This window comes from Tubulanus polymorphus, chromosome 1 (genome assembly GCF_964204645.1).
Source record: "Tubulanus polymorphus chromosome 1, tnTubPoly1.2, whole genome shotgun sequence".
NCBI lineage: Eukaryota > Metazoa > Nemertea > Palaeonemertea > Tubulaniformes > Tubulanidae > Tubulanus > Tubulanus polymorphus.
In genome coordinates, this window is record NC_134025.1 from 27,098,589 (window position 1) to 27,125,162 (window position 26,574).

Consider the following 26,574-nt stretch of genomic DNA (forward strand, 5'->3'; position numbering starts at 1 on the left):
TTAGGTAATTGCTGATGATTTATCATCTGCCGGCAACCAGTGTTACCCGATGTTTTATACATGAGAGTCATTCCCAGAGCTTGTTGACTTCAATTATTCGCTACGGAAGACATCTCAATTGTGTTCTCGTTAATGTTGATAAGGATTCTCAAAGGAAACATAATCAGCTTCAAGCCGGGTTCCATCCTTTCTGTTCTCTGAAGGCATATCATAATTCTTTTTGTCGCCTATATATCTAGAATCACGGAATCGATTAGTCACCTGCGATTCACGACAGATGAGGTAACCGGCAGATTTTTTGCAATGCGCTTCAAGTTGTTACAATTATTGACCACCATCTTCTTCCCTTCGATAATAAGCTTTTACAGCTTAGGTTTCGTTACTTGAGATCTGAAGGATTGAGCCACTTAAGAGATCCTAGCTGGATATATAGAAGTGTTATTGACTTGCATCTTGTCTTTTTCCGATCATATCTTCCTAAGACATAGCTCACACGTTTGTGGTGTATGCAAGATGGACAACCAAAATCACTGCTTAATTCACCAAAAACCGTGAAATACTGCTGCACTTGAATCTATGCTTGAACTTCTGATACAGAAAGCAACATCTTTCTGCTTAAAATGCTCATTTGAAATCTAATTATACAGTCGTTGGTATTAGTTAGACCCACAAGCAATTATAGACTTTTGACTTGAATTGTGACTCAAATATTTTTTTCGGAGATGTTAGATTTCGAACTAAAGGGTGCCGTTTATCAGGAACTTATATTACTTTATTAAGACATTATCCATTAAATCGTAGATAACAATTTCTTACCACAAAATTACACATTCAATAAACCCAGTGCATTATTAACTTTAGGTGACCTCTACCGCAAAACTAGTGTTTTATCACCAATTACCAGTAGGGTCATATAGAGTTGGGAGCAGTTTATGGTTTGAGACTTTTCCTCCGAAAATAGAATTTTAATGGAAAGCTTTTTTGCCAGGTTCGCCGACATTGCGACAACGGAGTTTCCGGTAGTTTCTAAAGCACGAAGCCGCCTTATCCAATTTGTCATGATTGATTTTGTGCTGTAAATCAAGTTGTAAGAATTTGAACAAAACTAAACAGAAAATCCTATTTGCTGAAATGGATCGTAGTGAATTGTGTTTCGGTTTGGGGCGAAAGTATCTATAACAAACTTTCCGGTTTTTTTTCGACGTACTTAAACATTGATGGAAATGTCGTTCGGTGTTGACAATATTATCATCCACAAGAAAAAATCATAAATAACATGTATTCCGTGCATGCGTAGATTGAACCCCAGATGAAATTGACAGACTATTGTGAACATCATTGCAGGATTTGTGATGACCATTACTCAGTTTAGCGAGTAAGGTATCTAATAAATCGCCAGGCACATTATTACCCTGTAGCGTTTATTTCACGATCGACTCTTCTTCAATATTTGTCAATTTTCTGGTTATAGCCATAGTTACTAACGAGTGAGTGGGAGCACTGTCTCATATCGTGTACTGTGACGCTTAATCCAAAAGAATAGTAAATCTATCTGCCAATATTTTCCATTATTGGTGAGATATAACGTAAAAAGTAACAGTACGACTTGTGCAATGGAAGTTATTAATTAGCTGAATACAGTTTGATGAGTATGTTTTCACGGTATGAACACAATCTCAATGATAGATCAATGCTCGGCTTGAATTTACACCGCGAAGCAACGATGGTCCAAATTAGTTGCGACATGTTGTCTCGCGTCTAAATTAAGCGACTGTGGCTTCGTTAATTATTATGCCTCTATTCATGGTCACATTTAAGCGTTCGGAAACCTTTTTCTGTTTCCTATTCTTTCGAGCTTTTAACTGACGCGAAATCATTATAACGTATGATGTTGATTATTGACACGTACATATCATGGGTATCGATGATGGAATGTAATGAATTCCCTGAACCTGGCCTATAGCGATGTCGATTTTTCGTCGCTCACCAGAAGGTTAGTTATTTCGCAGTTTTTATGCGAAATACTCGTCCGTTGTATGCGATTTTTCGTTTCCGTCGACAGACTAGACTTACGACTCGAGTTGAAACCTGAATTATAACTGGAGTCTTTTTTATAGACACGGCATTCAGTCGCGGCGTACGTGGAGTCCGTGTTGCCTAGTAATGAATCACTCGGACGCAACGGATGTGAATTACATTTAAGTACACGTCTAAGTAGTTTACGGAACTTCTTTCCTTTGAGACAATATATGAAGAAGTTGATGGAGCTGTTGCATGCGAACAATACTTCCGTGATGATTTTGAAAATTTTTATCGGCATTTCGGCTTCGTCTGATAGTTTCTTACCGCTGTAGACGATAATTAGTATCGAATAGACAAACGCGGGCAGTTCGCACAATATGAAACACGTGATTACGGCTATTAGAATTTGCGTGATGTTCTGCGTGTTGCTGTGAGTTTGACTGACTATATGAGTCGAAGCCGACGATATAGCCGCCCGTCTACGATCGGCTCGTTTAATATTCGAAATCAGGATGAGATTGCTGATCATCAACGCCAACAACGGCACGATGAAATAGACAACGATATAAAGTCCGACCATGTAGACCATGACGTAGGTAGAGTTGCGATAACTCGTGTAATCCGATTTGATGAATCGAGGTAGATTGTACAGCACGCTGGCGACGACCATCGCTGAAAAAACAATCTTAGTTCGCCGAATCGTGGCCCAGACATTGGCTTGTAACGGCAAACAGACGGCGATGCATCTGTCCACAGCAATAATGACGATTGTGTAGACTGCGGTGAATTTAGTAATCCAAAACAAATTGTTCACATAAGTCGATGTCGGGTCTCGAATACTGTTGTATTGCAGTAGGTACCCGAGGGATTGGTAACAGAAATAATTAATCAGAAATAAGCTGTCCACCGCTGAGAGCGCCAACAGTAGGAAATTTGTGGACGTTTTGCTGCCCTCTTTCCACCAGACAATGAACGATAATAAATTTCCGATAACCCCGATTAAACAAACTAACGGCAAAACTGAACACATTACGTAAAATCGAACAACTTTGTACGTTTTGATAGCAGTAGGTGGCGCTGTAGTAGTTATATTCCATTGTTCTATAGCTTCTATAGTTGTGTTTGTGTAATCCATTGTAAATCCTCAGGATGTGTGCGCGCGTATCTTCTGAAAAGACAGACAAATATATCACTTAAATGATTAGGAATTATTGTTAAATCTATGAAATCGATCTGAATGCTTTTACTTCCTACTCGCTTTATCAGCAATACTGAAATTGGTTCCTAATGTTTATATTGAAATGATTATTTGTCAGTTGTGATTTCTTGGTGCACAACGAATATGTAGAAATTCAATAAATTCTCATCATTTGAGTATGAACATACAGACATTATGATTCTTATATAATGAGAATTCATTTTGTAATGATAAATTTTCTTCTCGTTAAGGTACGCTCAAATGTGAGCATTGCGTCTTAGTTAACTTATGAAACTTGTAGCGTGTGATAGTGTGATAGTGTTTAACTCATCGGGGAGCCGTTTTCAATTTACTTTATTCAGGGTTTGAGACGATTATATGACACAGAAAAGACGTTAGAAAAATTGAGGTAGCTTCATTAATGAATCCTTAATAGATTTACTACATTACTTTTGATATAATTTTCTGGAAGCATTTACAACGTGTTTATAACTTCATCAATTTTATGAATTGTTCCATTATGGAAGTCTACGCGTAGGTTTCAACATAATTTTCTCATTAAGTTTATGCATCCGATCCCTCATAAAGCGATGTGTCACTTTAAAAAAAGATTTCATTGCAAACTATGGTTTATGTTGTAAATGATCATAAAAGATAACATTTGGCGGTTTTGAATTTGTAATTTAATTGATTTGCTCTGGTATTAAATTCCGTGATGCTATTAACAGGTATTTGCATATAAATGTTTTATTCAAAGGATGACATTTTTGTTGTTTTGTTTATTAGTTGATAACATATATTAAGTATTAGATATTCTGTTCTAGAATAGGTAACATAATAAAAAGTTAGAATATATTGAATATATTGTTAAGTACAGAATCTGCCATTTTTAGACAGGGCTTTGAAATGTGCTTTGTAATTCAAATAGATTGTGTTTAGTGCTGTATGCATATAGCGAAATAGCTTCATCTGAAAATGGCAGATTTCTTACCACGTTATGTATTCGATTCTGTCACTGCTGTCAACTAATGAAACTCTATGTTCACGGCATGTTCAGGATAAATTGAATATGAAACATGCTAACTGAAGTTAAAAGATGTCTTATTTCACTCATGAAACTAATCAGTATCGCTTACAATCCACTTATCCACACAAATACATTACAATGCTCTCTCTCTCTCTCTCTCTCTCCCGTGACTAGTTGGCTAAAGCTGCGATAGCTTGTCACAGTGTGTACCTTTTTCGAAAAGGTAACAGCCCAGTGGGGTAGGATGACATCAGCTGATACTGTGATTCACAAAGGATATGTATTCACCATGTTACATTGGCATATGGTATATAGAACTGATCATGAACTTCATGAACAGACCAAATGTTCACATCGGCAAAAAAAGTCTGCGTTATGCTGATCTGGTCCATTGGAGAAAGGACTAATTTAGACTGACTAAAAAGACTGATCAGGCTCCGTTGTCAATTTAAGAATGATATGATCTGATTTGAATTGGTTCGTTCCAGGTACACGCCAAATTGGAACAGAATAACTAACATCGGCGTGAAAGTGGCTTTCATATCAAACGTAACCACTTGATGATCATCCACATTATTGACAATGCTTTAATGTAGACTTTAGTTCTAACTGAAACTTCAGGGACTATATATTGCTGCATCCAGATATTTTGCATATGTCTAATACATCTCGAGTGAACCCAGATTTTGAAGGAAAGATTTTCTACTTATTCCAGAATGCAATCGATATTTTTTTTGTTTCTTGATAATGCAGCTCAAGTCGAGGAGCAGCTGGTGTAACACAAAACATTTCCACTGTTTTCTGGAATAAAACCCGCTTCAACATTTAATACTGAGTTGCAATTCTACTGTGAAGCCACATATGCGTGAGCTGTTGAGTGGCCAGTACTCATCCAGACTGGTCCCTGAAGTGAATATTGAATGTTTTGAATGTTTCGGTAAACATTGGACTCAATATTTGTTCAAATATCCGTTATGTAAACAGTTAGTGTCACTCGTTTGTTCTCCAATTTCTTCTATCGATTGCTACAAAAAACCAGACATTCTTAACGAATATCATACCTGTTTCATCAATTAACACGTGCATAACAAAACGAACGTCATATCTTTGTAGCGTGCTGTGCTAGTAATTTATGACTATGCGGTATTAGTTGTTAAATGGGAATTATGATTTACTCAATATTTCTCGCTGCGAAAATCCTTCGCTCAAATCAAGCAGTGGTTTTTATTGTGAAAGACTTTTTTCTTCTGTGTGGCATTTCGGTTTTGATTTCCCCGCGCAGGGCAAAAACGAGACACGTCAAAAAACCTTTTTCCTTGCCATGTGCATTTGGCTTTAGAGAATGATGGAATTATCTACCTTGCTCGTTCTCTCTAAATCTCTTTTCATCGTAATCTCCTCTTTCTATAAACGAGTGTCTGAATGAATGTAAAGTAATAGTTGCGCAACTGGACAGAATTACTCTAGTTGAATTTACTATGCATGCGTGTATGGTGTGGGAGAAGACAAATATATCGGCAAGTCCTTAAAAAGGATTCACCAAAAGGTTTTGGCTGCCAAATCATTTTCATCTTTGATCGCAGCTTTAGAGACCTTGTTATAGTATATGGAATTATGTAGAAAGGTTTAACAACTGGATGTAAAAGAGGCTTAAATCGTTTTGAATTTATTTAGAAATTTTGAGTTTGAACTGAATTTGAACTTTTTGAAAAAACGCTTCTCAATTGGGAGAATTCTATCGATTTAAATGCAAATCTATGTAGTAATAATGCCTTCATAGTATTTCAGTGCAGTTCATCGAGTATGATGGCTCTGTTATCCATTTTAACTCATGCTTCCATCTATTGCATATTACAACTACAACTGCTTAAAAAATATTTTCACATACCCTAGTACACTGTGCAGAGAAAAAGCGATTTTATTGGGCTAGTTGTTTCTTTTTGTATGGGACGATATGTATTTTGTATGGAGGTACTGTCTTCAATTCCTATGGCTTCAGGCGTCATTCTTTCAGTAGTTATAATCAAGCGACAGGTTTTATAATAAAGCCTTTGAAGTGGATACATATGTTTAAATATACATGCTGCTATTTCAAGTATTTGCGTTTCTTCAGCCCTTATTCAGTGCATTTCTAATAAAATCAAACACTTTACATCAAACCGGTACATCACACTCGATAAATTGTATAAAGGTATGAATGCCGAGCGCAATATTCATAGCCAGCAATCATTCTCAGCTAATTAAACGAACAACGTTGGTAATAAAACATCGGTAAAAATCTTTGCTTTCATTAAATTCAAAACATTGTACGGGTTTCATTTCAACTTCGAATCAATTTTCTATCCGTCAATGCTTCAATCGTAAATCACTTTGAAATCGCTACTTACCCCTGATTGAGTGAATTGCCAATTAAAAATTCCAATTATCTATATCCGCGAATGCGCCGATTAGTAAATCCTTCGATTATTCGATGGTTATTAATGTGCGGAATTAGTTCAATCTTTGCGTCGTCGGTTGCTGCACCAGTTTAAAGGTTTATTAATGACACACGCGGCAACTCGGGCTGCATGAAAAGTTGTCGGCAGTATTGACAACAAGTTGTCTGTGATTGGATTGTGATATAACTAACGTCATCACACTGTGTATGATTTCCCCCCTCAGTACTGGATCGTTTATCACCCGCTACTGAACATTATTGAGCTTTGGCTTGTAATCATACTAACTTATGCACCTGGTTAAGTAGGCTCTAGTCGAGACCACCTGTTTTTGCGCAAATCGTCGGCAAATAGCTTGTCATAAATTGCTAAATGCGGTTTTGAAATCCTCTGTCTGTATTGAACAATATCGAATTATTGATATCTACTTTTAATGTTTCACTGGTGTTAGTCGTCATGAAATACACCAGCGATAGATTGATTGAATTACCTATATTAGTGTATACAAATTGAGTTAACTGCATGGATTATTTATTTGTACTTGTATATTTACTAGTGGTATCTGCCATTCTGCCATTTTGATAGATGACTGTTAAATCTCTGGTTGTTTGTTGACTAATAATTTGCCCGTAAGTAATTTGCCACTAATTTCAATCAGGCTTCAGAAATCATTGCGCTTGACAAATACAATTATCAAATGTTCAAGCCTAATCATTAACATTAAGACCAGCTTGGAAAGCAGATGCATATGTATATAACTTAATAAGCATGCACTCACTAGATTGGTACCAGAGGCCATTATGGAAGTAATTCTATTCACACCTGATCACCATCTTCATCCACCTGCCCGAGAAATTAACATTCACCCACTCTTTGTGAAATAAGATTGTTAGCATCTCGTTGTTCTTTGCGAAGGAAACTTCCGATGACATCGATGTACAATGCTGCTATCTCTGATGAACTTGTGGCCGACTGCGAATTAGCAGATGGAATACCGTAAATTGGTTATTTCGGGTATAGACATGTGACTTGATTTGTATGCGCTGGACATGGTTTTCGTATAGGCTAATTTCATTAAGGGTAGAAATGCTAAGAGCGTCTCACCTGCACGTACATACTAAACAAGTTGATCACACTGAGACTATTTGATTGAATTGATTCACTCAACCATGTGTGTGTAATACGCACGAAGTTTTTACAGTACTGACCTCAGTACGATGCAAATCATTACGCTTACAGCTGGAAATAAACAAGATAAGATCCATTTTGGATCAAATATTCTTGACTCTAAACCCCAATTTCAAATGTTATGGGACTTACCGATGATTTACTTCGAGGGCAGAGGTGTTTCTAATGTATATCATAATCATCCGTCTCATTTGTTTGAATTTGCCAAGTGTTGAGTAAACATGCAATAATTTATTCAAGCATCACCTGTTTTTTTTAGATGATATGATTTGTTCAGAAAATAATGGCTCAATGAGGTATCATTGTATGGAGTTAATCCTAGTAGATCCATACACCTGCTCCTAGTCAACATAGCCAATCCAGGGACTATGCATACATATAACCCTCAACAGACCCGGGACTAATCCTTTATCACCTCGACTTTTTCCAAAGTGCTCACGACATCAGAATAATTTTGAATTCATTTTCAAGTAAACCACTATTTTTGATGTTGAATTACTCTCAATTTTGGTGTAAATTACTACGATCAAAAATGTCAGCTACCCAGGTCTGCCTGGAGTACTGAGTGATGGAATGCTGGACGAGCTATTTGAAAAAGGCTTTTAGTTTGGTCTCGAAAATTTTATATCTTATTGATTTATCGATAAGAAATGATTGAAGCTGGAAATAGCAATTGATTTTGATCGCATTATCAATGAATTTCCTGCTTGATCAATCGAGAACCTTCTACGATTCATCGTATTTTCAATCTAACAGGGTCAATAGTAATTTGCTAAGCTGAATCTATCTTTAAGTGAAATCAAACTAACCAGTAGAATTATTCAACGAGAAATAATACCTTGCGAAAAATAGATAATTTAATTAAAATTGAAATCTTAATGTCGTTATCATTATTGCCAGTACTTTCACTTCCAATTCTAATAACTTTTCCCTTGTCATTTTTTCCGGGCCACTTTTTCCTACATCATTGTACTACCTACAAAAAAGACGCAACATTGTCCTGAGAATTCCCGATATAGGGAAATTGCTGCAGTTGTTTGAGAAGTGAACTAACTGATTTCCTCGGGTTATAAGAGTTGTTTTTGGTGGTTATACGATTGATCTTTTCCAGTGACATGACACATCAATAACCTACAGAATCGACTTATTTTAGTTTCTATCTCAATTGTATGTTACATAAAACCAAACTATCTGATATTCACTGGGTTTTTTCTCTCTGAGACTGAAAATTGTGATGCCTGTTAATAGCCACAATCGCATAAGCGTTTTTACCCTGGCTAACTATTCGCACTGGTGCTTAATTGGTCCGAGCCTGTTTAACATGCGCCAAACTTGTCCTGACTGAAAACATCCGACCATCCAACCAGGCGCGGGTTCAATCAAATTATTTCGTGTGAATGATAATTGATGAGTCACCTCGCTTGTCACAGCATCTTTTTGATATCATTTTAGTATCTAATGAGTAATTTACAAGGGAACAAACTCTTTGATAACACCCTGGCCAAATTTGATTCAGGTCTGGGCCTGTTTGACTCGGGCTAAATGTCCTATGCGTGATCGCGGGATTGAATTGAAATACAGGCTAGCGGTGAAATAGTGAAGAGCAATTTCATGTATCTTACTGATTGATGTCTGATCAGCTGTAGATTTCATTCTGTGCATCAATCGTCACATGCAGGCAGCTGGTTCCATACAAAAAAATACTTTATTATTTAAGTCGGTTTAAAAAATGGAGTCTCTATTGTTCTTGCTGATTCAGATAACAGTGGATGTATAAACTGGTTTATACCTCCTTGAGATAACCAACTCTGTCATTTTCAGCATGCAGGACAGTGACAGATCTATCATGGTGTATGGTATTGACATTTTATCGTAAAAAAAAAGTCCCAGTTGTTTTCTTTTCATCTCATGCTATGCCAGCCCTTTTAAAAGAGTAATCACTCAAAATCTTTTTAAATCAGATGCCTTGCGACTGTTAACAACTCGATGCAACATGATTTTCTGGCGTTCTAATGATCTATGCACCTTGCAAAGTCGCAATGAGTTGCACATGATTTACTTCCTACTACACATGTCAATGTCACTGTCACCCGCCATACACTGCTCTTATGACTGGTCCTTGCTGATGATCATATCATAGATTTACAGTAACATCCAAAATCATCTAAAATTATGATTAGACACCCTGAATGTCAACCAGATCTCTGCGGTCAACTATCTCTGTATTATATTACTAGGACTGAATTTGAAACTGATTCTGAGAAACTTTGATGTATCTCTTTTTTCACTTTATCACTTACTATTCTTATTTCTATTCCGCTGTGGGCTGTACGCATAAATGATTATTGTGAAAACTGTCAGAAAAAATCTAATATTGTTTATAGATTTGTGGCAGCTGTGGATTAAATAGCATACAAACATGAAAAGCTTTACAGCGAATTTCAATAGGGTAAAATTATTAGGTTTACATTGGACTATTGTTTTAATTCAATGCAGTAAATTTATTCAATTGATTGATATTTCAAATATTCTTTCCATGTCGTTTCAGGTAAGTTGCGGTTAACGTCATCTGATGGTATAAGGCTTTTTTCAGGTAACATACGAGCCTTCTTAAAATCTCCGGTAATACACAATAGTTAAGTGCATGGCAATTATCAGTTTTTGCGTGTAAAAAACTAAAAAGTCTAAAAATATCCCGGTAAATGTCATGAACAGGAGTATTCAATTGGCATTGCAATGAGATATTTGAGTTCGTGTACTGGTTGATTAATGAGGCGTTCACTGGTTTAATGATACCTTTTTCCATCGTGATTTATTCCTCTTTTATGAGATTATCACACTTATCATCGGCGGTGACATTTGTATTGAATATTATTTATCGGTCATTTTGTCGTAAAAAGGATGTGATATCCTCCCGTAGTTGTGGTACATCCGCGATAGGGGTAAATTAACAAAACCTTGGAATTAAGATCACTGCAATCACCCATAACATTTTATTTCTCTTCATGGGTTTGTTGCGCGTCTACCCCTCGGGGCTTGATTGATTTTGGCACTATCCTAGTATCCCGATGGTGCTAGATGTTTTGTTGGGATACTAAAGAAACTATCACGACAGGATACAAGAAACTTTTTATATCACCATTGTAGATGTTCAATTTATTTCTTTCCCGTGTTTTCTTGATTAGAATCTTGAATCAAGGGCAAACCGGGTTACCACCAAACTTTGACACTGACAATTGAAGATGCTGTATCTCACACGCCCTTACTCCGCCATTTTGTACTACAATTCGGTATCACTGCCTTTGACATTTACTTACAAGGCCAAGATGTCTTCTGATCTTAAGTGTGAAGGACTGAATTGCCAGACACTTTTATTTGCATAAAGTGTGGTGGAATCTGATCAACAGTCGGTGGTTGTAATGGATCAGTATTGCTGACACAGTTAATGGACTTCGTCGATTGTGAAAACCCGAGCTGTTTTCAGTTGATTTAAAACATTAGTCGAAGGTATAGCAACATTGACTGTACAATCAATTAAAGTGACAGTATTCTCCTATATTGTGAAAGAATGAATTGGGTTTTTCATTCTCTAAATGTATCATATCACGACGAACATATGCACGTAATGTCACTTGACAATGGCAACAACTGTAGGTTTGACTTTCTACTCTTCTACTGATTTATCAGTGTTTGTCCTATTTCATTACATACGTGGCGTGGGCATTTTATCGGCAATTTTTTAATGGAAAAAGAACAGATGCTCCCAATTGGGTTCCATCAATGTTTTATGTCTTGTTACGATTTGTAGTGACTGTTTACCCAGTTCATGAGGGAATCTAGTTCTTCAGAGTAATACATCGTCTGAATTGACACTACTATCTTTCTCTGTTGGTGTTAGTTCTCGCTGAGTATCATGGACATTTTGAGTGATATGTAGCATTCAATCTGTATCTGTATCTGTATATTACATCTAAACCTACCTATTTGAGGAAATTGTGTAGAAACGACTGCTGGAGCACATTACCATGAAATCCGACCACAAGAATGAAATTGAAGTTGATAATGATTGTATAGATGGAGCATCGATCCGAACGCATCATAGGAACTGCCATTTCAAGCTATACATGATAGTGAAGCTGGTCATGTTCTACCATAGATGGAGTCTTCATACAACTTTGTTTTCTTTTTGATACCTTAAATGATTATGTGGCTTTCAAAAGTGCTTCTCCTAATCAATCAGTTTTCTTCTGAGTTTCCGAATCTTATGCGTTCTTCAGAAGAATGATATATCTATCATTCACAATTTTTCATGAATGCATGTGGATATAAATATGCCATTGATGTCAAAATCCGTTGACGATCTTTCTTTCTTTTATTCACGACCGATATTTAGGTAACGCGGGAGAATGTGTGTGTATTTTTAGCGTGTCTGATGGCAATTATTTATCACAGGATATTAATGCACGCAACTTATAAGGAAGCTGTGAGGATCCTGCCATTTACAGATTGATGTGAGTCTGATGTCTTCTGGCGGAAATGTTTTTAACGCTAATCAGCTTATTTTTGGCAATTCTTCTTAAAAGCGAACAACCTAACTGCGAAGACCTTGAACATCCTCTAAAACAATTAAGTTTGTAGATGAGTAGCTTTTACTCTCTTATATTCGTTGAGAGGACATATTCTGAAGTAGGACGATAGGATATTGATATGTAGATGATAATTCCGGATTTGAATCTGCATTAGCCGTCCATTGATCTAGAGATTATTATTGGTTTAAAAGAAAGCGTGCGCGTTCTGGCAAAATGCAGCGCTTATTTACATCATAAAACATCGATTGAAATTCTACGCTGAAATGTTCGCGAAACCCTAGGAAAATTCTTTTCTTTCATCGTTCGGTTTCTAAATTCAGAAGCCATGCTAGACAATCAAGCCAAAGGAATCTGTCTGGGGAAAACGCGAAGCTCAATCAATTTATCAGAGTGATTGGCTCAGCTGGCATATCTTCAGTTCTCGACATCAGTTTACCGACGTTTCTCTATGCTACGTATATGTATAGTGTGATCTTCAATGCATCTATAATTCATAAACAGCGATGAAAATACTTATCCATACTTCATGAACATATTGATACTAAATCTACTGTATTTGATGAATATTTTTGTCCAGTCAATGCCACGAGCCGAGACAGTCGGTATTCACTCTGGTAATGGAAGCGTGTTTTTAATGATGACAATCAGTTGAGTAAATGATGAACAGCGCAAAATGTGACGTTTAGATTTATCATCATCTGGTCATATCGAGGGGGGATATATGATCAGTAATGCTGCCGGTGTAAATGTCAAAACAGACAGATGAATGAAATATTACCACGATCACACAGAAACAGTTTGGCCCTGATCAAACTGGTCCTGATCAGAGCAGAGTCAAATTTGGCCTGCGTCTAATTAGAGAGCGTGTTCACATGTTAACTACTCACTTGATACTAAACAATGCTTAAGCTTAAACAAAGCGAAATCAAGTCACTTCTGGAATCAGTAAGCATTCACATGCAATGATTTGACCCATGCTAAAATTAAGCACAGGCCTGGTGGTCCGATGTTTTTGGCTGACCAAATTTTGCCCAGGCCATGTTTAAATGGTTGGCCTGGACCAAAAAAGTCTGTGTAATAGCGGCTTAAAAAATGCTTTTTTAGGGCGGATTCGATGATGCTTTAAAGACAACATTTAAGTCTTCCTTTTTTACCTAATTGAAAATATTGTCACAAAAACTGGAATGAAAATGTTTGGACAATGAATGAGGCGAATGAACGGCTGTGTTTCCCGTCGCGGACGGCTACTGCTTTTGTTTCGTCATCGTCTCCAAGACAACTTTGCCTGTGATCTTTCGCAATCAGCGCTGAATGCGTCTCCACTGAAGGATGAAATGAGGCAATATTATTCGTTACAATCTGCTGGAATAATTGGCTTTTCGTCGCAGGTCCCAAAATCCAAGCATCACGATAATGTGAAAAACATAATTCTACTCACGTCAAGTATTTTATAATGATTAAATCAGTAATTGGCACCGCGTTCATTAGAATGTTCAATTTTACTCTGGTTTGGAATTTCTCATATTTTGCCCAACCTAAGAACTGAGCATTGTTATCGCCTGTTCAACTGAACTGGGCTTCATAGAGATGTGGGGCAATATAATACCTGGGAATATTTTGAAAGCACTCTGTTACTTTGGTAGATGTCACTCAGGTTGAGGATTTAGCTCTAGGGATAACTTTCATACCCGGTCTATGAAACTCAGCCCAGAATTTTTCAATTTTGCTGTATTTCTAAATATGGACAAAAAACCCTAGAATATGTCAGGAAATAGAATGAAATCAATTTTGACGTAAAACCACTTTGTGCATGTTATAAGAAATTTGTGCATTTGGTTGCACAATTATGTGCACGCTTTACTCACTGTCTGTGGCATCGGTCTACTACTTGTCATTGCTTTCCTTATTGATTCGTTTTTGATAAGTATCAATTATATTAGCGGGGTGTATTTCAGGATTTCTATGTAGAATGCAGACCGCCATTAATCATCCATTGTTATTGACATTACATGTAGTATCTGTGACTTGATTTTATGTTGTTCAATGTTATCATTCAACGAAGTTCAATGTTATCATTTGTCATCAGCCTCGCCTGCATCTGCATTAACTTGATCCTTTTCCTTATAGTTTACTAATGAATTTTGATGGGAGATTAAGTTTTCAGTTGTATGTTGAGACTTCAATTTTGAAATTCATGTTAATCAGATCATTCCCGGGACCTTGTAGAACTAGCGATGAATTATTCCTTAACTGATCATACGTCCAGCCTTTCAATATTAATATTGTTTTTGTGTCTGATCCGGAACTTTCCGCGAAATCAGTTTCAAGTTTCTTCGTAGCGTGGGCACCGATCGATGCGGTGTTTGATACCGCGAAAACAAACATCAAACTTGGTCTTTAACATATTGTTACTGACGCTAGGTTTACTTTGCGTCGTCCGATTCATCTCTAGCCATCATACTAAAAAATGAAAAAATTGGTCGGATTCATGTCGTTAAATATCACGTAGAAGTGGCAATTCCCGAGAGTAACTTAATCATCGGCGATTACCACTTGTCAAGACAGACTTCTACACCTACAATCATCACTGCTTACTTCCAGCTAAAAAGCCAATCTCGGCCGCAGCACGTTGAGTATTCGATAGAATATTGATCAGCTCCAGATTCCAGATGAACAGTTTTAGCCACTAGTTCTCTTGATTGCTTGACCTTTGTCCGCGAATGATTAAATGAATCATATAAATGTGACCCGACTTTGTGATTGAATTGATTTTTCTTCATATCCTCAGAAATCGTTTTGTTATTTACGATTTAAAGGTTGACGATTGATCATTACCGGTCGTTCTTTCATGGTTGTCATTTGAGTTCACAATAACCTTTTTAGTCATTTTCCGTTTATTTTTCACTACAGAAAGTCTGTAGAGGAAATGGAAAGCAAACACATTGATAAAGCAGGCTTCATGGTACTTATGGATATCTAATATTTCGCTTTAAGGCTAGAAATGTAGTTCATTATCCAGACCTAACCCTAGTTTTGCAGCAGGTAATTTCTATTTTTCATCGGTATCTGATCATGTTATTAGAGATCCATGAAAGGTCATTTTATTGGCATCATTTTTTCGTTTATCCGATCGAACGTTGGTTAGAACTGGGCGAATATTTCAGCGCTGGTTCGTATATCATCCGGAGCTGCAGGGGTGATTGCCCATCGCAAAATGGATGTCTGCGCTTCCCACCTACTCGTTTGACAAGACATCCTTAATCAATAGTGCGAAATACCTTTTTGTCTTAATGTCAGAATGCCACTCACATTTCACATTATGAAACACCCGATGGTGAAAAAGTTGCTGCAAATATTTCATGACACACTGTCGGCTTGTTTTAATGCCATACGCAGAAACCCGAAACCCCTTTATTGAAACATATCTGTAACTAGTCATACAATCCGTTCACATCTATATCTGTCCTCGTATGAATCGCAAAGAAAAAATTTAATCATATGGTGTTAAATTTGTCCGCACTGAAATATATCATTTTTGAAATGGGATTTGATCAATTTTCCTATTCGCGCTCATGTGGGAAGCCATTGTTCTCGAGTTAAGTTACGATATCTCATCCGGAAAAAAGAATTTTGCCTTTTATAAACCATTATGGCTTAATGTCACCGGTAATCGCAGTACAGTGTATAAATCACTGTTGCGGTAAGCTGTTGCTTGACAGATATTAGCGCATTAAAACTGTATCCGCCGATCGAAATTCACAATCATCGGCAGTAAAACTTTTGATTTGCGACAGATTTCTCGTCGAAAACTTGATTTTCACGTTGAATAGTTTGTAGCTGAGTAGAAGTCAATTAATGCGATTCCCGCATAGCAGCAGCCTCGAGCCTTGGACTTTTAAAAGCTTCATCTCGCCAGATGCCTTATCTTGCCTTTCTCCAACTAGGAGAAACAAGAATGTGTGGAAGACCACTATCTCTATACCAGGTCACCAAGCACACCTAGAACATTCTTGATTGCTGTTTCAATATTTCAGTAGGCGGTCGGTGGAAGTACTGACCGGTGTCTTAGTCCCAGTATTACAGATGAATTAATGGTGACGCACTTTCTCTTCAGGCAATATTCATTGCTTTGGTCTTTACCCTTGCTTGACTTATCGTGTTTCCTTTAGCTATGAGCACATATACATGTGTGTTTGACAGCTATGTAGTGTAGGAGACACTGGATTTAAGCAGATTATTGGTGGCTCTAAAAACATGCCGCCAGCATAATTGATGACTGTATCTGCTTGAGATTAAGATCGGGAATGTTTTTCCTCGTGGAACTGCTTCGGATGAAAGCCGTATCTTCATTACACACGGCGTTTTCGATTTTGATCCGAAAATCAAAGTTGAGGTTGAAAAGATTATTGTGAAACACGGCGTAATGATTTATCACAGTCTGTTGCTAGTGAAGGATCGATACTGAAGACTGATGCTAATCTGACGTCTGAGGAGTCATCAGATATTGATGTGACAATTCAAGGACTATAGCCACATTCACACTATCGATAGATAGTCCGTTCTAGTTTGGTCTAAAACAGACTAGATCAATGCTGTGCATTCACAGACATTATTAAATCCATCATTATCACTGGTCCAGCTAAACACAACACTGTGATTGACAAGCAACTAAGGCAAAGTTTCTATTCACACTCAGAGAAGTGGTCTGTTCTAAAATTTGGAATGGACCTGGATCGCTCTTTACAGTCTTTCAAAATTGGTTTGCTCTAAATGGAATGGACCTATTCAGAACAGATTTTTTGCTGGTGTGAACGCTTAGTCGTTCTTAGCCTGTCCTAAATAATGAACTGTGAACTTGACTATATCTGGTTGATTTCATATCTTTACATAAAGCAACAGTCGCGACAAAAATGATTGATAATTGATGTTCATTTTTGGGGAACTGTTGGTTTCAGTTGGTTTGGTGGTGTTGGTAATATTGCCGAGATAAGCCTGATAGTTCATCGTTCAGTTTCATGTTCATCTTTCCCTTGTGATTTCTGTCTTATCTCTACTTGCTTCACTCATTATGTATTCTGTTGTTCGACCACCAGCAGCACTTGAGCTTTGGTCTCATGTATCAAGTGTCACAAACTCTAATCCACAGTTGCCGGTAAATCTGGCTTGCCGGCCTTTTTTCTTGTTCTGTCTCGGTCAAAACGATGAACTACTTAATCACTTCACTGCAGCGAGAAAGAAAGCATTTCGAAGAAAGTCTCATGTTTTTTTTTACTGATATGCCAATACGTAACTCCTCCATTACAACCACAATCCCTATGGTATAAGTAGAATTCTCTCTATGCCATGTATCCAGATCAGTCTTTCAGCACATTCATAATTTTAATTTTAAGATTGTTAGATAGATTATTTTCCTTCGGGACTGGGTGTTCTTTGCGCAATCTATGTTTAATCAATCCAGTTTGTCACGCCTCAACATCGGTATTTTTAGTTCATTTTTCTACAATGTCGGTCTGTTATAGTTTGTATGCTGTCATTGTGTGACTCTCTCGAGATACGAAGATTCACAATTTACATTTTTTATTATAGCCTTATTTAATTGATTCGGGATATTTATAGACTTTTATGTGGGAGTTCAATGTTTTATGCTTGGCAATAATGTCGGAATGTGTGGCAGTTCCCGAGGATCTGTCTGATGTCCTAAAGCGATAATCGTCGACAATCTCTCAAGTCAGTATTATCTTCCACTCAGCTCATAGTCGTTAGATCTTATCACGAGGATTTTCATGTGGACAGGAAGGAATGAAGTGTTAGGTCGTTCCGATGAATATTTCTCAAAATATCCTCTTCGTAGTTGTAAAAGAATAGCCACATTCAGACGTGAAGAATAGATTAAAACCCACTATATACACATTTAGAATCAAAACGAAATGATCGAAATAGAATTAGAATTAAAGTCATAAGACACAACGTTCCAACAACACTACATTTAGGTGTGAAAATTCCTCGAGTTTATCGAGTGAAAATTGAGTTTCTTGTGTATGTTTTAAACAGAAAATTCACGGTTGCAAAATTGTAAAAACTGTCATTTCATAGTTCGAACCTATAACCTACTTAGAAACATTAGAATCTTTCAATCCAGATCAAGCAAAACGAAAACATCAATTATCGATGTCGGGCTGTATTTAGATTTTTTGATGAATCAGAACTGGCGATGGTATTTACTGCGTACAGCGACCATTAGGGTAATCGACTATAAGGGTTGCCTGTGATTACTCGTAGTAACCCTAGTGGAAACTCATTCTTCATTCCGACGTGAAATATCTCTCTCATTGTTAGCCGTATTTACTGTGCATTTTGTCAGGAAATTACACCGGATTTTTTATCGATGTTGGTTCAGCACTCCGATGACTTCGCAGCCGCGGCGTCGGTCGGGAAAAATTTGCCCGCGCTCGTCGCGCACGGGGCTACGCCGCTGGTCTACCGTCGGGTATATATCGCGTTATTAGGTTACGTATGCATAAGGTCAGGAAAATGGCAAGAATACTAATATCATATCTAGTTCATATGAAGCAGAGCAGTCTTCTTCCGAGCCGTCGTATATTCGAATCAAAATACCGTTCATGGTGATTTTTATCTTCAGTTTATTCGACGTCTAATTTCGTACAATTTACATATTTTCAGGAGTTTTCACATCGATTAGACCAAAATGCGTATATAGAAATATAATAATATTATATACATTTTTAGTGCCAGTGAAAGGGACTTATGATACAGTGTGCTATCGTGGTCGTAGCCTGACGTATAGCTCACGTATAGCTCACGTTTTGAGAATATTCACCATGCAAAATACATATATACATACATATATAAGGTGAAAACACTGAAATTGTTTACGTTCATTTTGGCAAAAAATACATTTTTTCCCATTTTATATCAATTTATGAAGAGTATTTATGCGTCTATGAGAATTGATTAATAATCAATTTCGATGTTGTCGTCACAATACTCCAAACTGATCGATTCCATTTAGCTATTGATACTTGTAATTATCTATGAAATCAAGGCACTTGATGATTAAAGAAGTGATTCTACGATTGAAGATTTCGAGAAAAAATAATTGATTCCTGTTTGGATTATATAGATTGATTATTCATTTTTTGGAATTATTTGTCGGTAAGATTTATGGATTTGATTAAGAATAGAGAGATTAGTTTTCGTAAAACGCAGGTGTCGATATTGAATAGAGTAACATAAATATAGAATTATAGGATTAACACGATGTGCATTGATATATACGACAACAGTGAATTCTAAAAGCAGCTTCATGTGGAATATAGAAACAAACTCTCAAAGAGCGAACCCGTAGCGTGGAGCCACAAAGATCTAGTTCCGCTCATCTTTAATCCAAAAGGAAATTTTTAGTAGACATGTTACATTTACAACTAGTACAACGTGATACATACGTGTATTAAAAAGTGTAAAGTCCCACAATTGATGAATGCCTTTTTAAGTTTATAGTTTATTTAGAATAGAAATATTTCAGGTGGTTCCTACCACCCATCTTCAGTCTAAAAAGTACAAAATTGTGGGATTTTACATTTATTGTTTTGTTGTGGAAATCGTGAACTTACTGGTTCAACAATACATACGCGGAAATGGAAATTGCTGTATCTGAGCATCAAATTGTCAAAATTTTCTAGGGGACGACCCTTTTAGTTCAAACCAAGTTAATAAGACGAACCCGCCCGCATATTCCTCACGCTATGAGCCCGCAAAGAAATCTTCATTGATTTTGGCGTATTAGCATTTTTTGCTCGGTTACTCCGAACATAACCGATGAAAAATGTTTTGAAATTTCGAGCATCGTTTGAACGCATTATCGTCTTCCAGTTTGTTAAACCGTCCGCGATCGTCTTGAATCATGAGCTGCTTTTATAATTGGCCGTAATTTTTTTTTTTCGTCTACCGTTCGACACACAACATCGAGTATCACAGTTTTACAGATGAGCTCGTAAAGTCTCTCGCACCAACACGAATATGATATACATAGAAAAAAACATTTATGTTCAGAATTCTCGTCGGTTGTCGAAATCGCGTCTCCGGAGAAAAGTCTCCAATTTCAATCGAACGTCTTTGAATACTTTGAAATACATCGCTCGAGTTTAATCCAACGATTGTCTTCGAAGTCTGTACGATATCACCGGGTTTTCAGTTTCAATTTCGTATGAACCATCGCAGTATTTCAAGTATCTGAGTTTACCGCAGAAGGATTTCGACAACCTGGCGCGAATTCGAATTCACGTTAATGACCTTTACTGCAGATTTACTAGGCTAAATATTCTATCGTAATCAACAGAGTTAGAAATATGCTAATTATGTTGACTAAGATGAATATCGATGATCCAGGCCTTTTCATATTACATCGAGGGTCCTTATTGTATTCTACCCCTCAGTCATAATTATTCCTGAGATCTCTAACCGATCACATGTATCGATACGCTTTTTGTCGCCGTTTAACAGTCAGCGAATGATAGAATTGACGCGAGCCTCATTAATCCATTTAAGGTTTCGGTCGTTGATGCTGACTTCATCAATTCATGTGATCGCTCATTGCCTAATGAATCTACCGTAAAGGTCTTAATTCCTATACATCAGACGTCGTACCCTGCGTCGGCATCAAAGGACTTTCATCTCTTTTACAAGTGACGATGTTCATCAAGACACAACGAAATTTACGCACCATTAGACAGTAAACGAAGAAATTAATCGCCGAATTTGTGTTCAGCATTATATCGGATATCGGCTTGAAGATGTAGAGGTTTTCGCTAAAGTGAGTGTCGATCACGGACGTGATGTCGCTGCAAGGACCGCCGATAACCGTTATAAGATAGATGAGCCCGATGACGGCTCCGGGCGTTTCCAAAACGAGAAACAATACGACGATCATGATCAATGTCCTCGTAACGGTGACCGACGTACGGCTACAAATGGTCACTTTGGTCGAGACGAGATTCGCTCGGATTTGGTCGCCGATTTTGATGGCTTGACAAAGTTTCACGTTACAAATCAACAAAACGAACAACGGAATGACGAAATGGACCAACTCGAAACAAGTCTGCTGGATTATGACCTTCAAGCGATCGGTGTGGTTCTTGTCGGCGTCTTCGGTATCGTTGGCGCAGGTCGTGGCTATCGGTCGCGCCGATATCGACATAATCCAGAAGGCGGCGTTGTAAACGACAGAACAGGCGACTAAAACGATGACACCGATTTTACTATACCTGATGCGGCACCAGCGTGTAGCTCGCAGCGGATGACACACGCCTATATACCGGTCGATCGACACGAACACCACCATCCAGACGGTCATCGTTTTCGAAACCAACACCAGCCGGTATATTTGTATGATGACGTGTTTGTATTTTTCGGTTTGCGTTACGTCGAGACGAAAGTATTCCATTTGCATCGGAATGACCGTGTACGCTAAAAGCGTAATGAGGTAAACGGAGTCGACGACGGCCAGCGCCTGAAGCAGGAACGCAGTCGAACCGTGTCCGCTTTCCCGTTTCCAAACTAACAGCGACAAAGCGTTTCCGACTAACCCTACAATCGCGATGATTCCCAGTAAACATCCGTATATAGCGTATAGAGCCGTCGTGTACGGCGTCGTCGGAAACCAATCGTCCGGATCGGTTGGATCGGTCGAATTGTTTAAATCATCCATTTCGATCGGCGGTACGCAAGAACGGTCGCTCGACTACTATCCGATATAGTTCATCGTAACAAGACCAGAAAGAAATCTATAAACCTATTCAAATCATCATCCCTTATAAACACCTGTTTGTATGTTTGCCTTCCGCACTTTCTATTGCAATATCTAGTATACTTGTTTGACAATCAGCAGTTTTAATCCATATATGGATGTCCCAGTTAAACAGTTTCAGTAATCACGGGTAAACTTCCAGTGAATTTGCGAGTTAATCCGTTTCGTGAATATTATTGTTTATCTATCACTACTCACTATGAATACGATGTCGAAGCTGTGGACGAAAAAAATGCGATTGCTAATGAAGCTCTTTGTTTTTCGTCGACGAAATTTACTCGGTCATTTATTCTGTTTGATCGGGTCGATTTCTGTTATCATAACCGGGCTATTACTGAATGATTAATTAGCCGCAGTCGATGGTCTGTCTATTCAAGCGGCAACGATTCTCTAAGCTCCTATTTCACGATGTGCTCAATCTTTTCGTTCAATTACGCCAACCATTTCTGTAGATATCTGCAAAGAAAAACATACGGTCAGATCATCATTAGAAGACCTCTTATTGATATGTCAGACCTGGAGCAGAGGGAACCGCAAATTTTGATTTATTAGATATACGAACATCTACGACTTCCTTTACATCTCGATACCTGACCTTATATATTCCTCAGTCATATTTCCATTAGATTAATGACTTATTAGATAAGAATCAGTAACAGACGTGTTGTGTGAATCCTTAAAAAAACTATTATACCTTTATAACGAGTCGCTTGATCTTATGAAAATTAAAACATTAGCAACACAAATAGCAGTTAGAGGTCGTAAGTACATTCCTCTCGTATTGCACCATAATTTTGGTCTCATTTACTGAATTCATTGGATGCTTTAATTTGTTTGCCGATCGTTTTTATGAGTGAAGAAGTCAATATACGAGAACGGGCTCAATTTACAAGATTTGGCAAGACGCCACTCAAATTAGACTTTGAGATCAATTTTGTTACCGTCTCTTGATTCAATTTTCAACCTATGGAATGATTTTACCTGTAGAAAAAATGGACAATATCGCTATTGGAATTCAGTTTCATTTCAATCTGATTAGGTAAATGCGACATTCACTATGGCAATATCATCAGGTTCTCGATGACAGGAACATGATTAAATTGAAACGCCGTAGTGAAATTGTAGTCGTTCCCTCAATGATTTATGGATGCGAATGATTTCGATACAATAGAAATTGAGCAGCACGTGAAGCCTGTATTGAATATCCATCGATGTTTCATTTTCTGCTTCACCTTAGAAAGCATTGAACATATTGGAAAGATAATTGGATTCGATGGTCACAGTCGCTTCATTGCTAGTTAGTCCGTTCTAATTTGGCCCATACCTGCAACAATAGAATTGTAAGCGAAAGTTCCATGCTGGAATGCACCAATAAAAATGCACCAAATCAATGCTGTGCATTCAGACAGGTTTTCGAATTGGTATCTCTAGTCCAGCTATGGACTCTAAAATGAAGGAACGTGATTACTGTTCCATCTATGGACTCTAAAACATTGACTCTTCATTTTTAAGTCCATGGTCCAGCTAAACACTAAGCTGTGGTTGATAAGCAATTAAAGGAACGTTTCTATTCATACACGGAGAAATGGTCCATTCTAAAATCCAGAATATAGAAGCTGTTTGGTTGGTCTAATTTTATTTTGCCTGTTCTAAAATGGAACTGACCACGCTATTTACTAGTGTGCATGCTTGGTAAGTTCTAACTTGGAACCGACTAAGTTAAGAGCGTTCTAAATTATTAAGTGTGAAGGCGGCTTATGGTACATTATTATACTCGAAACCTGCAGAATTGCTCGTTATAAACCATCTTACTGTGTCGTAGAAAAACTGGAGTTGAGAATCAGAGAAACGAAGTCTTACCAAAGAAAGGTTTTCCAAGTTGACCATAAGTCGAGTCTATCGTATAACCGATTTATTACACACAGGCCTAATAGGAACGCATTGATATCCCTTCTTGTGCCAACTCCTCATCTATATACTACATGTAATTATACAATTGTTTAGTGGATATTTTTACACTTATCTGCAGCTGACTAGTATTCATCATTATACTCTTATTTGAACCGCGAACATTTTTGTATGCTGCTCTAGCGATGCGGAAACAATACCTTCAGGAATAGAAAACTGAGGAATTTTTGCATTCATTGATATTCTAATTAATCGTGTGCTCGAGCTATAAAATGAATTTTTTCTTCTCTACTTTCATAATTGCCGATGAATATCATTTCATTCGTTGTGAAATAAGGCGACGTTTGTTCAGTTATCGAGATGTTCCTTGGCACGAATTGCAACGACTGTAAATGCATCTCAATGCAATCATATTCCTTTAATGTATTCCATAAATTCCGCCGAGAGTCTCAATTCACTACGTCGTAATTGATCATCAATTCAAATTTGATTTCGTAGTGGCAAGGTGCAACTCAGAAAGCTCAAATAACTTCGAGATATTAGTCTTAGTTTGAAATGTAAGACATGAACTGCTTTGACTGTAGTATTGTGTGTCAGTAATGATAGTTCATTCATTAATTGGCAAAGTTTTAAATTTCACTTTTGAGGTTTGAACTGATTTGCTGTTCTACCTGATCCATCTTCGAAATTAAACCGATAATCATGAAGCGGCATGTGCAAGACTGACAATCATGAAGCTGGGTGGTGTCAGTACACCCCGGAAACTCTGTTAGCAACTATATTTATGGGGCAATTATCGATGTTCAGTGGCTTATCATTATCATCATAACTTTCTTAGAACTAGTGTTATACCATCCAAAGATCCAAAGATTGTCACGCTGAGTGGACTGGGCGTTGGTCGTTTATTTGGTATTATGATTTAATGCCTATGACCCCTGTTTTGCCGAGTACAAAATTGTATAGTAATACGATGATCAATGAAATAATGAAGCGATTTTGTGAGTAAGAAATGACCTGTCTTTAGATAGTTTAGCTGGTATTCAGAGATACTCTGTACAGATAGCTTTATATCTTACAGCAAATCCACAGCAATGAACTGAAGTAACCTTTATGCATGGATTACTGCTTTGCATTTTCTATGGAATCTCATTAAGTTCATTAGCTATGAAGAATGTGTCATTATAATGAGTTATTAGCTATATGCACTTGTGGAGAATGAGTCGAAATGACCACATATGGGAGCAATTATTGTGGCATGATGCTTTTACATTTTTGAGTGAAAATGTTTCATAGAATTTGTTTTTTCAAACAGACGACCTGGCTCATATTCCAAAAATTTTGTTGACGCTTTAGAATCGATCCATAAATTTAAGCGACGTTATGAATCGTTATCTACATTTTCATCATATTTTTGGTCTTTTAAACTATTCATCAAACTCTTGATAGAATATTCACTTTTTATCATTGTGCATATTAGTTATTTCATGATTTACAACTTCATTTTGAATTCCATCTACACTCGTAGTTACTACCACATTCATCGCAGCGCATTTCAATGATGGCGGAAAAAAAACGGTTTGAACCTAATAATGAAGCCATTAAATCCACCTGCGGATACTAAATAAGTAGGCTGATGGGAATTAGAAAATTTGTGAAGTGTCAAATTTATGTCTTCATAGTAAACACACCGTGACCAACACAGCGATAAAACCACATCTTTAATGAGTATTTTTGATAGCGTTAGGTTTAGAGCAATGATGATTACGTTCACATTGAAATTACAAACACGTTCCATATTTGTCTGAATGGACGACAACGACCGCGACTAGTCACCGTTTTATCAAACAACACGAGAACACGCAAGAAATTATTGAAGAAAATGCTCTCGAAGGGCGTTCCGAAAAGTGTAAAGGTTAGGTTCGCTTTTCCATGTTTCCGTAAAGAAAGACATTAATTCAGCAAAGACTGGTTTTACACTTCGTCATTTGATGCGTCATTAAGCTCATTGGCTCATTTATCTACGTTATTTGTTTCCGGCACACTATTCTCATTCTACATGACCCACCGTAAGCACGTATGATGATTTGCTGGCGACCGAAAAAACGCCGCCGTTGACAGGTTCGTGAAATATACGATCACCGGTCATACTATCACAAACGTGTTCATCTAATCTTCACATAATTCATCGATTCCAATTTTGATCACGCAATCGTTGCAATTGTTGCGGATTCCTTTTTTTAAACATGTTTAATGTAGGACATTTTGTGTGAGAAAACATATTCTTTCGATGATGAATGGATGGTGGAAACTCCTGTCATCTGTTACCACGAATAAATACATAATAAAACAGTTGAAATTGTAGACAATTACTGACGTTGTTGTTT

General features: G+C 37.4%; 2 protein-coding genes across 3 annotated transcripts in view; one reads left to right on the plus strand and one right to left on the minus strand.

Moving 5' to 3' along the window:
• The window catches only part of LOC141901919 (mediator of RNA polymerase II transcription subunit 14-like), a 72,399-nt gene that overhangs the window by 22,314 nt on the left and 23,511 nt on the right, over window positions 1-26,574 (plus strand). The window lies entirely within an intron of this gene.
• Window positions 1,958-3,157, minus strand: LOC141915240 (FMRFamide receptor-like). Its single transcript, XM_074806706.1, has one exon. The coding sequence runs from the start codon at window positions 3,155-3,157 to the stop codon at window positions 1,958-1,960; it is 1,200 nt and encodes a 399-aa protein (XP_074662807.1).